Source organism: Fukomys damarensis, unplaced genomic scaffold (assembly GCF_012274545.1).
Source record: "Fukomys damarensis isolate Sample0158 unplaced genomic scaffold, DMR_v1.0_HiC HiC_scaffold_18, whole genome shotgun sequence".
Lineage (NCBI taxonomy): Eukaryota > Metazoa > Chordata > Mammalia > Rodentia > Bathyergidae > Fukomys > Fukomys damarensis.
Genome location: NW_022900930.1, coordinates 47,485,850 through 47,498,427, shown reverse-complemented (window position 1 = coordinate 47,498,427; position 12,578 = coordinate 47,485,850). Strand labels below are relative to the sequence as shown.

The following is a 12,578-nucleotide window of genomic DNA, read 5'->3' as shown; positions in this document are numbered from 1 at the left end:
CATTTATTATTTGATCAGATGCATCTTTATTAAAGATAAATACCTGTGAGGAGCCAAGCAGCTGGGAGCAGCAACCTCAAAGAGATGAACTGCAACTGGGCATAGTGGTACATGCCTTTAATCCCAGCACTCAGGAGGCTGAGGCAGGAGGATCGCTGTGAATTTGAGAACAGCCTGGGCTATACAGTGAGTACCAGGTCAGTCTCACTACATAGTGAGACCCTGTGTCAAAAAACAAAAACAACAACAAAAAACAAAAACAAAAAAAAACCCCAAAAAACAAAACAAAAAAAGAGATAAGCTCCTGGTTTCCACAGAATAAGCAACAGACATGGGAGAGGCCATAAGTTAGAAAAGGTGAGTGCGTGGTCCGCCCTGGTGCCTTGTGAGGTATTTTCTTTTAGTTTCTATTTCTAGAGTACATGATGATTCCATTCATTGTGGGGAGTTGGTACAGTAAGCAAAAGGATGCACCTTGAGACCATAGTGTTAAGTGAAACCAATTAGAACATAAGCTTAAAAAATCACTTGGTTTCTCTTATATGAGAAACCCAAAGTGTAAATAAAGGGCAAAATAAATTATAGATAATAGGAAATAGGAATCTAGACCTTTTCTAAGATACTCTTGCTGCCCTTCCTGTCCAGCAGTCTGGAGCACCCCATGTGACCCGAATATCAGAGACAGTACGTGGAGACCCTGGTGTAGTCCCTTTATCATGTGACCTGGAGAAAGTCACTCTCTTTTATCTGAGCCTTGACTTCCTCACCTGTGAAATGGGTTGCCAACACCCATCTTGGAGGAGAGCTTCAGAGATTCATAAAAATGCTGTGCGCTGAGCTCTGAAGGAATTACCCCAGGAATAGCATTTTGTACAGCGCCACCCACAGGCCAGGCCCCATCGTGGAAGCCCTGCCGGCCAGGAGAGCCTGAGGAGTCATGCCTGCTCTTGCTTGGGGGGTGGCTCCTGTCCCCCCATAAGGATCACATTTCCTGTTGAGAAGTGTCACCCAGCTGGGGGAGGCGGGACGGTAGGCCTGGGCTGCAGTCTGGCTGGGGTATGGGGAGTTCTTTCTTTACAACGGAATGAAAATTCAACTTCCTTAATAGGCAGATGGTCCGAATTATCCCTGGGGCCCTTCTCTGCAGCTGCAGGAAGGCCGAGCCTGTTTCCCAGCTCCGTGTGTTTATTTCTCCACAACCTCCTCTCTTTCGTCTTGTTTTGCTTTGGCAGGGGAACTGGAAGGCAGGAAAAACAAACACGAAGGGCTCCACTTCTCCAGTCTTAGCTCAGCTTTTCTCCTCTCCTCCAGAAGCAAAGTTCCCTGGGCTTGAGGGCCCCTCTGATGCACAGCCCCGAAGGCCCTGACTCAGTGACCCCTTCCCTTCTCAGTCTTACTACGTGGTGTGAGTCCCATTCACCCAGTCACTTGCCCGCTATTTTTTCATTCAGCGCAGTGTGTCACGCACTGAGCATGCCAGGCTCTGTGGCCGTCGCCTTCACACTACACAGGAGGAGGAGTGCATCGAGGTACACAAGGGAACAGCGCGAACTGTTCCTCACAGAGGAAGCCTGCCCGGGGGCGGTGACACTTGTGTGAGTCACGTAGCTCAGCTCGGTCTCAGACCCGTCCTCTCCTCAGCGCCCTGGCTGTGTGAAGACCACCTGCTCACTGTTCAGAGCTGCCACAAACTGGTTTCCAAGGCTCCTCGGTGATTCCTGTATGCATTCAGGGCCAAGAGCCACAACTTTAAGCCTAGGACTCAGTCCCTTTGGCCCGAGGACAGCAAACACTGTGGACCCCCCGGGGCCATCATGAGGTAGATAAACACCCACCTCAGCGCTGGAGAAGGACGTTAAGTGTTCAGCCTGAGAGTTGACCCTGTGGTCAGAAAAGGAGAAGTTTGTTCTCTTCCCTCTGCCTCTCGCCTGTAGCAGCTGTGCAACCCTGGACAAGTCACGTGACTCTTCTGGGTCCCTTTCCTCTTCTGTTCTGTGAAAGCCCTAATAACTCATTCGTGGAGGAATGAGAAGATGCAGGAGGAAAGCACTTTGCAGTGCGTCATGGCGTGCAGGGTACAGTACAGAGGTCTTTATTCCCGTCGCTCTTCACATCGGATTTCTTGGGAAGCCTCTCTGGAAGGGGCTTTGCTGTGCTTGGGTTTGGGGGCGACTCTGAGCCGGGCGTGGACAGCAAAGCCGCCTCAGTGGATGGCTCTGAGGCTACCTCAGTGACAGCCCCAAAGCGCAGAGTCAAAACAAGGTGAGGGACAATTGGATGAAAAAGCACCAGAGACATCCTGAGATGCCAGGGCCTGGAATAGATTCCCAAGAGATACTGTGAGTTCCTTTCCATTCCTAGAGGCAGGATGAGCAGCTGTTGGCCCTGGTGCACAAAGGACAAGGCTGTGTTTGATGCAGGGGAGGAACTCAAGGTGAATATCCAAGGCCTCTCCCCTCCTGGTGCTCAGGGAGTCACAGCAGGGGCCTGGAGTAGGACCTAGCCTGCTTCGTCCGGGACCCCGCTTTTCCTACATATATATATATGTATGTGTAAGGCAGCGAGAGCAAAGACATGCCTGCTATGAGAAAAGAATTCCACACATTAGGAGATTTTTAAAGTCTGTGTTAGGAGCCCGAGAATGGCCTTGGCCCTAGCAGCGAATTCCTGCGCCATTCCAGAGCTGCCTTGCTGAAGGAATCACATCCAGTTTGCATTAGTGTGCAGAAAGTTGCTGACAGCAGGAGCCAGGCTTCTGCCGGATGTCCTAGTCCCCCTCCCCTAGTATGCTAAGAAGCCAGGAGCTGCACTCTGGGGAGAAGAGAGGAAGTCAGGAGCAACTAATCCAATTGGAGGGGTGAGTCCCGTGTTCCCGCGGTCGCTCTGCAAACGGTCACTCTGCGAACGGGTTTCCAAGGGTCAGATCTGTATTCCAGCAGCTGGGACCCGGGGTGTTCTCAGGGCGGTGACTCCTTGGAGCTGACCCACGAACGCTGGGCAGACTGCTGCCAGCCAGCTGGGAGCTCACAGTGATGGGGACCCTCCATGTGCCCCCTCCCTGATGCTGCTGCAGCTCCGCCATCACCACCCTACCCGTGTTTAAGGTGGGTGGAAAGAGACGGCGTGGGCCAGTGGTGAAGCAAGCATCGCAGCCCTCCTCCTGTGTGCAGAAGCAGCCTAGGTCTCCTCTCTGCAGGAATGTTAGACTCTGTCAGACTCCCTAGCCCTCAGGCCCATGGGGGAAGGTAGCTAGGCAGCCCTTAGATGGGCCTGCGGCATTCTTCAGGCTTCCTAGGCAGGAAGCACCCGAGTCTCATCCGGGACACTTGGGGTCATGGTGCTTGGGAGGCCTTTGGGACCCTGGAGCCCATCATTCAGACAGGCTTTGCAGAGCCTGAGCGAGAAGGCCATTCAGAATCCAAGGCCATTCTGGGGGCCATCACCACAGGGGACAGCTAGTCGCTGTACCCCATCCCCAATGTGGCCTATTGATTCCACAGTCCCTCCCTGTCAACCTTTTACTCCCACCTCCTCTTTTCAAATCCCAGCTCAGACTTCTGAGAGGATCTGGGTGATCCTGGTAATCGTCCTCCCGGTGGCTTGACTTGGACAGGACTTCTGAGCCCATCCTGTCCTTCATGGCCTTCACATGCAAATAGCAGATTTAGCCACAATAACTATTGCAGCAGGGAAGAGAATCCAGAGTGAACTGAACACAGCCTTGATCTGTACAGAATTGGGGGGTTCCAGAGGCAGAGTGATGGGCCAGGGGTGGAGGAGTTGGAGACATGAAGACTTACAAAAAGCAGGAAGGGAGTTGTTGCTTGGGAAGCACATCTAGGTTTGGTAACTGGTGCTTATTAAAGTTAAGCTCCTGGCCTCCCAAGAGACTGGGGACCAAGGTCCTATTCTCAAGTGCTGGCTGGAAGCAATAGAAGTTTAGGGGGTAGCCTTGAGTTTTCCCAGGCAGGCACTCAAAGGTGGGGCTGCAGGATCCTGGAGGTATGGCTTTGCGCAGTTAGGAAAAATGTCAGTGTCAATGCCCCCTGACTTCACTTGGTAGGGTGGCTTGGTGCAGAGCGGCCTGCATGGGAAGGATCAGTGGTCTCGGAAGTGAAGGACCTGGCCTCCCAGCAACAGCTGGTTACTTCCACTCTCTCTCTCTCACCCTGTTTCCTCATCTCTACATGAGGGTTTGGCCAGGGGTCTCTGAGTTCCCCGCCACTCTGAAATCAAGGCATGTTCTCCATATTGGCTCTCAGTTTGAGTGACCTAGGGTCGGAGACAATCCTTATTTGCCCTCATATCCCTGATGAAAGTCAGGCACTCCTAGACCACAGCAAGAAGGAATGGCCCAGATAGAGGGCAGAGGACGTGTGTATCTGCAAGGACCTGACTGCAGCCAGGTCCCTTACTTAATAACTGCTCTCCTTGATCTCCCACTGCAACTCTGAGGTGCCTTAGGGGTTCCATGTGTGCACCTGGATAGATGAATAAATGAATCATTGAAAAGAGAATACATCGATGAAGATAGGTATAAAAAAGCAATACATTGCAGTTAGTGCTCCAGTTTATGCACAGGAAGTAGAATTACCCCGGACTTTCTTGAAAGGCTAAGACTGATCCTGTATCCTCCTGCCTGGAGTCACTGACACGTTCAAATACAAGTCAGCAGTAGCCGTGCTTCTCAAAGACATCGCTGCCATCACAGCCCTCCAGCAGACTGGACAGAAGCCAGTGTGTTTCCGGAACTTGAAGGTGGATCCATTACACTTCCAGGGTTAAAGCACTTGTCTTTCGTGTCGCTGCTCCATCAAGAAGCACCCTCACCAAAGCTGTGAAGCTGATTAGCAGACCCTGCTCAGGGAGCTCATGGAGAATAAAGGACTCTAGGAAAGAAAGAAAGCAATAGATGAAGAAGGAGCCTGAGTTCAGATCCCAGCTTCTCTACTCACTTTGGGTTGTCCTTGGTAAGCCTCTCTGGGCCTCTGTTCCCTCGTGTGTCTCATAGAGACTTTGGACTATCTCATCTCGCTGTCTCTGCCAGCTAGCAAATTCTGTATTTGTCCATCATTTGTGATGATTGGAAAATCCCAAAGATTGTGTCACAGTTAACTGAAATAGCTCCATGCACTCAGCACTGGGGACATCTGTGGCCCACAACTAGCAATATCCTCAGAAAATGAGGATCTTCCTAATCCAGACTCGAGCCGTGATCTTCCCCAAGAGACCTGATTCCATGTGGGTTTCCTCTCCCCCTTTTTCCTGGGGAATGAGCTCAGGATTTGGGAGATCCAAGGCTGGTGAGCGCCACAGGACTGTCTGGTCCCAGGAATGGCCTGGGTAAGGAGGCGGAATCCTTTCAGCAGGCCAGAGAACAAGAAGTGGGTTCTGCAGGCTAGGGCTGCAGTGTGTCAGGAAGCCCCAGACAGAGGTTGGAACCACTGATGCTCCAGAAAATCTGAGGGGGAAAAGAGTATTGATCTGCTGCTGAAGAGACCCGTCTAACCCGGGTCGTCCCCCATCAGTTTCCCTACGGTCACACAGAGTGACCAAGCAGTGATGCTTCTCGGACAGAGGCCTGGCCCTGTGGACATCTGCATGCTTCCTCTAAGGATGGGGTGGGGTGGAGGTCACAAGGAAAAGCCCTGTCTAGGACTTATAGGCTGGGGATTAGGATGAGCTGTCGGTTGGTACAACCTCCACTTTCTTCCAGGATTGTGTGAGGAACAGTTCCTGGCATCTCCCTTCAGCTGGGATTTCCCAGCCAAGAAATGGAAGGAGGAAGGTGCCGTTCCTGCTCAGGGTTGAGAGGGCCGGGCTTGTGGTCAGTACTGTCCTGTCCATGTGCAAGGTGGGCCACAGCCCCAGTTAAGGACCCAGACCAAGGGGAAGTGTGTGATAATCTCCTAACCCAGGCCTTCACCCCTGAGTCCTATCAGGTGTTCACATCGCAATGGTGAGGGCAGGATTTGCTCTAGGGTTGTTGGTCCTCATTTGGTTTGTGAGGGATTTCCCGGGGCTCACTGAGAAGGGATACAAAGGGGATTTTAAATGGGCTTCTTGATCAGGGCGAGCAGTTATTAAGTAAGGGACCTGGCTGCAGTCCCAAAGCCTGGGTCCCCTTGTTCCTTGCAGGCACACTTGTCCTCTGCCCTCTATCTGGGCCATTCCTTCTTGCTGTGGCCTAGGACTGCCTGACTTTCATACAACCATGAACCCCTGGGCAAAAAGAGGCATCTTCTGGACCCTAAATAACCTCACCCACCCTGTAGGGACCTCAGAGGGGCATCTCAGGAAGAAGGACTAATAAGGAGTATCCTAGGAGGGCAATAAAGTTGGCTTGAGCTGTCTGCTGGATGCTGTGTCTGATTAAGTGAGGAATGGCTCATTAAGTGCAGGGTGAGAGTATTTCCTGTCCTGGTTAGTTGCTCTGGGGAAACCTTTGCCCTGGGGCAGAAACTGCTGAGAAAAGACCAAATTGAAACACTGGGCCCACAGAAACCCATGCGTACAGAAACCCAAGCCTCTTAGTAAGTCAGGACATTCTTGTCAGGCTGCAGAGGGGGTTGCTGCTGTTGTATGTTTGGTGATTTACAAGTGCCCTGCCTGCAGTGGCATCACCACCCAGGCCTGAGAAAGGTATTGCCCACTGGTCTCCTGACACCAGGGGCCAAGGAGGCCAGAGACACCATGCAAAGAACAGCCCCTTGGGTGTCCAAGTCCCTGAGTGGGGACAGATCAAACCTCAGTCTGCAGTTTCCCAGGGAGCTGTTGACAGACCTGAGATTTCATTAGGGGGAAAGAGATGCAAAAACACAGATTAGGACCACATTTAATAAGACAAAGCAAGAATGAGTTTGCAGACTGGTTTGGGTGAGTCCAGGGGAGGCGACACAGCTTCAGAATCATCTTGACCCCACTGGGCCCTGCAGCATCTGTTGACCCGATAGCGGCTGGTAGCTCACCATGGGGATTAGCCCTCAGTCTGGGGGTAAGTGACAAGGAACAGGCACCAGTGCTGGAGTCTGGATGGGGTGACACCTCTAGCAGACTCTGAACTGCTTCCCTGGCAAGTGAGGAAAGGAATGGAGTGAGTGGAGTAGAGAGGCTAAGGCAGGGACTTTGAGCATCACCTCTGGCTGCTGCCTGTGTCACATTTGGTTTTTTCTTGTTTCTCTGGCCCAACACCCAAATGTTCCAGGACACATGGCATCCTCCTGCCGTCTTGCCCTACAGTTCCCACACCGAAGCTTCTGTTCTGAGCCTCCTGCAATGACATGGTGCCAGCAGAGGTGAGGCAGGTCTGTGAGAACTCAGGGTGAACACCTCGACCTGAGCCAACCCTGGGCCCAGCCTTCTTTGCTGCTGCTGGCTCCCGGTTGGCTCCTCGTTACCGCCTTGTCAGTTTCACTGCATCAGACCCAGCCTCTGGATCTCAGCTTCCTTCCACAGTTTGCCCCCCAAGAGCTCCTTGGCCTGCCTTTTGGCAGCCAGCAGGAGCTGTGTTTTCAGTAACTGTGTCAGGGGTTGATGGTTGCCTTGTCAGGGATGAAGGATATAGGTAAATACATCAATGCTGAGGGGAGCCTTTCAGAGTGAGCACTCTGTAACCATCTAGTGTCTTGGGAATGGTGTGACTTCCTGGTGGCTCCCTTGTTAACTTGTGCAGAATATTCTGGGTTCCCTTGTCCAGACAGCATGAAGCAGGGGAGGAAGAAAGGGGTGGGGGGATAGGAGGGAAAGAAGGGAGGGGAGGAGTCAGAAGAGGAGAGGAAGAACAGCCTGAGGGAGCAGTATTTGATCAGGTTTGGTGGGATGTGTGCTGTTTTCTCTGGCAGTTCACTTGGAGGTCTTCCAACATCGAGTCACCCACTTGTCACTGCGCTATGATACAGTTCCCCCAACACCACCCCACATGTCCCAGGTACAAAAGAAGGATGGCTTTGACGCTGAACAGTTGGAAGGAATCTTACTGATCTCCTAATCCTGTCACCCTTGCGTGCCAATCTATAGACCAATCACCTCTGAGTCATTTGGGACACTTGAAAAAGATACAGATCCCTCTCATGCAAAAGACACACAGGAAATAGAAATGCATATTGCTAACCATATTAGTCACTTTCCTATTCCTGGGACAAAATACCCTTAAAGGAGGAGAGGTTTGTTTTGGCTCATGGTTTAGTCCACAGTCAGCTGGCTCCCAGGCCAAAACAGCTGGTGGAAGGGCATGGCCGAGGACAGCTGTTCTACTCATGGCAGCTGAGAAGCAGAGGGAGAGAGGGGAAGGGAGGAGCTAGGGGCAAGAATAGTCACGCTCCCCAGAGGCCGCCTCCAACTAGGCCCACCTCCTAACAGCACATTCAGCCAGGAGCCCTTCTTTGGGCAAACCCACTGATCAGCATAGCATCCATGATCCAGTCACCTCCTATGCACGTGAGACTGGGGGGACATTTTAGATCTAGACCATAATATTAACCAAAGGAAGCCAATCTGAAGAGGCTACCTACTGTGTGGTTCCTAGTACACGACATTCTGGAAAAGGAACAACTATGGAGACAGTGAGTGATTAATGGTTGCAGCGGCTGGAGGAGCCAGGGGTACGTAGGTGCAACACAGAGGGTGCGAAGGGCAGTGGACCTGCTCTGGATGATGCTGGCATGGTGGATGCTGCCATTAGACACTTGTCTAAACCTACAGAATGCACTCAGCCCAAGGGCAAGTGTGGGCTCTGGGTGACAATGATGCGTCAACTGGCTTCATCAGCTGTGACACCCATTCTCTGGGGGAACATTGAAAATGGGGGGACTGCGGGGAATCTCTGTATCTCCTAGTCACTTTTGTTGCAAACCTGAAACAAAATAAAGGGCTAGAAGGGGAAGAAAGCTGACAAAGGGCAGGAGCGACGCATCCAGAGCTTGTGGCTGTGGCCCAGCCCTCATGTGCCTCCTGCCTCATGTAGGGGAGCCTCAGAGAGAGTGCCTGGGTGTATCCAGAGGGAGGTGGTGATGGCAGTGGCTGTCCCTTCAGGTGGCGTGGATGTCCCAGTGATCCGCCTGGTGAACGGCTCAGGCCCACACGAGGGCCGCGTGGAGGTGTACCATGACCGGCGCTGGGGGACCGTGTGTGACGACGGCTGGGACAAGAAGGATGGGGACGTGGTATGCCGCATGTTGGGCTTCCGCAGCGCCGAGGAGGTGTACCGGACAGCTCGCTTCGGGCAAGGTGAGGCGGGTAGAGGCAGAGGACCTGGGGAGGGGACGGCAGAGGCTGAGACTGGCCTCCGTTCCGAAGTGAGTTGGCCAAGGGTCCCAGCCTCTGCCTGGGTGCATCCAGCCATGGGTCCTTTCCTTGAGTCTAAATTTTGTCTCCTGTCTGTTTGCCTACTAGCCCTCATTCTCAGTCCTGGTTTGCAGGTACATAACTAGTCCCTCTCCCACTAGTTAGCTCTTCAAGTCTTTGTAACTTGCTGTCTTATCTCCCCACACTTTTGCTACTTCCCAAGCATACAGCGCTCACTGTGCTCCAGGCTGTATGCTTGAACATGTTTAAAAATATCATTTAATTCCTACAACACTGTTCTCATCTTCTTTTCCATATGAGGAAACAAAGACGTCAGGTAACTTGCCCAAGTCCACACAGCTAGCAAATGGCAGAGTGTTATATTCAGCCCAGACAGGCATCTCAGGAACCCAGACCCTTACCCACTCTGCTGGGCTATCTCTGCCTCTCTGAGCCTTTTCTCCTCCAGGTGAGCATCCCCAGATAGGCCCCCTGGTCCGCACATGATGAGGTTTGAAAGCCCTCTCTGCGCTGGTTGCTTTCCTTTTGACTTGCTCGAGTACATGTGCTGCTTCCTCACACATGGTACTGGAGACCTGGAGGGAGGACACAGATCCTTCCTAGCCAGACAGCAACTTTAACAATCTGAACATTTCCGGTGTTGAGGAGGAGGCTCCACCTGAGCTCCAGTCTCCACCCATCCGCTGTGTCTGTCTCTCTGGCTGGCTTCACGTCTTTCTGCTATGGCTGTGGCAGTAGAACCACAGACCGGGCAGCTCAATCAGCAGGAATCTTCCCTCACATCGCTGGAGGGAAGTTCAAGGTCACGGTGCTGGCAAGGTTGGCTTCTGCTAGGGCCTCTCTTCTTGGCCTGTGGATGCCATTTCTCCATGTCCCCCTATGGTCTTCTAGCTGGCCTGTGTTTCTCTGTGTGAGCTCAGGTGAATGCCTGTAGGATTCTGTATGATTTATCCCTGTTAATCATGTTACTGTAGGTAAATATACCAAAGTTCAAACGTTAGCTCCACAAAGCAGATGTTTTGCTTTTGTTTTTCCTTTCTTGTTGTTGTTCATTGATGTATTCCAAATGCCCAGAATAGTGTTGAGTACAGAATAGGCCCTAAGATATTTGTCAGCTTCACATCTGGTGCTGTGAGGGTTGGAGCACCTGGGCTCTAGTTCCAGTCCCACCTCCTATGGGCATTAAGGTGCCCACTGCTGCATTTTCCCCAAGAAGCATAGCCACCACCACCCCCCCGCCTCATCCTATGCTGAACCAACAGGACTTTTACTATGCAGCTCGAGCTCAGAGATAGCGGGATGGAGGTGCAGACCTGGCCTAAGCAGTACCACACATATGAACCCCTGGCATATTCCCGACAACTCTCAGGCATGTGATGGTGACACTTGGTTCCTAGGGTTGCAGCTTGAGGGATCCTTGTCATTCTAAACACAAAGCAATGATTGGCACCCAGAATCTGCACAGTGCTGGCTTCTGCAATGGGGCGAGGAGTAGAGATGTTCTGCTTATTCCTTCCCCTCCAGGGAGGCCCCACATGGTTGTCAGAACCCAGATACTCAGGGCTGCTCATTTAATAACCCTGTTTCTGTACTGTGCTTTCCATGTGTGGACATGAGCCAGAATTCCCTGGCTAAGCCCCAGCTACAGCTTGGAGCTTTGAGATCCTAAATGCGCATTTGGTCCCGGTAATCCTGGGCCTGTTCTTTATTTGTTAGTCTCTTTTATTTGCTTCTTTATTTGCTTTGGGTGTAACTAATCCCACAGAGCTCTGGGGCCCTCGGCCTTTTCCTGGGTAATTTGTAGACTGATGTGTTTTCCCGGAGATGTTTAATCTGCGCATTACTGCTGGGCCTCCCGGGCTTGTTGTGTAAGAGCTCCAGCTCTCCAGGCCAGGAGGAGGCTCTGTAAAGACGGTCCTCCCTGTCCTGTCCCCAGGTCACTTCACAGCAATCCTTTGACAGCAGATGCTGAAGATCACTACAGAGCAAAAACACGTCTAGACTGCTTAGTCCACGCAATAGATTCATTCAGTCAGCAGCAACGAGCTTTCGATGTCCCCTTGACATTCTTTGCAAAGGGATTTCACTCAGCCGCCCAAGAGTGAGTAACAGAGTTTAAGGTTATAACAATTGGTGCCACTAAGGAAAAGGAAGAAACTGTTAAGCTGCTGGAAACAAGATGTGGAGGACACAGTGTGAGGTCCAGGTATAATACTGGTCCCCGAGCTCCTTACTTACAGGTTTTGCTGAATTCCAGAGCACTTTGCAATACATGGCTGGCTCAGGGTGACATGGCCAGCAATGTTGAAACCTGGTTTATGATCCTTAACCCTGTGCTTTTTGATTCCAGGCCACACAGATCTAACAAATGAGTTGGTGGGGTGAGCAGTTGTCCCGATTCACCCAGGCCTCAACAGATTTTACTACTGAGAGTTCCACATCCTGGGAAGCCCCTTCTAGTCTGAAAACTGAAGTGGTCACCCCAGATGGTGCTGAGACTTGAGTTGGAGCACATCTCACAGCAAAGCCCTGATCCTGCCCCTGTGCCAGTGCTTCTCAAGCTGCCAGGCTCAGCACCTTTGCTAAAATGCAGATCCTGCCTTCCTTCAGCCTGGGCAGGACCCAGAGATCTGTGTGTCCAACAAGGCCCTGATGAGGCAACTACTGTGAGTCTAGGGCCTCACTTTGAGCAGCAGAGCTATGATTACTATAGAAGCCCTGAAGCCCAGCTGTCCTTCCAGAAGGCTTCTGAATGGACTCCACCATCTGGGCCTGGCATAGCCATCATCCCAGAGAGCCCACCAGTTCCTGCTGGTTGAACATGGAGCATGGGAGCCCACTCCCTTCTGCCCCAGCAGCTGTCCTGACCCCCTGCTGTTCATTGAAAGACCTCAGTGCCAAGTTTATGCTGTCCATGGCTCAGGTATGATCCCAGGAGAACGAGTGAAAGCTCCCGACCCTCCGTGCCTGGGCACCTTCAGACCAGCAGGTCAGTCCAGTGCAGAGCTAGATGAGCAGGGCTGGTTGCAGGTAAAGTTAGCAACAGGTCGTCTTAGAGGCCTCGTGTCCAGAGCCTGACCTAACCACTTATGGTGTAGGGATGCTCTTGAGTATCCTTTAATATCTGTCTGGTCATAATGTTAAATTCTGGAATCCCTTGTCATTCCAGAACCATTGTTTGGGCCCAGAGAATGGGATCATCTGCTTAAAACCTCACAGGATTGGAAGTGGTGTTGGCACTGATGAACTTGCTTTGGGACACTGGGAAATCCAGG

General features: G+C 51.9%; 1 protein-coding gene across 2 annotated transcripts in view; it reads left to right on the top strand.

The window, feature by feature from the left end:
* The window catches only part of Scara5 (scavenger receptor class A member 5), a 90,607-nt gene that overhangs the window by 76,618 nt on the left and 1,411 nt on the right, over positions 1-12,578 (top strand). The window contains exons 8-9 of one of the 2 annotated variants that reach the window (XR_780100.3): positions 9,031-9,225; positions 11,240-11,404. Coding sequence is in view for 1 of the 2 variants with exons in the window: in XM_010623250.1 (XP_010621552.1) it covers positions 9,031-9,225 (195 nt within the window). In the remaining variant the exon portion in view is untranslated. The remainder of the gene's footprint in view (positions 1-9,030; positions 9,226-11,239; positions 11,405-12,578) is intronic. The other variant, XM_010623250.1, reaches the window with a different exon arrangement.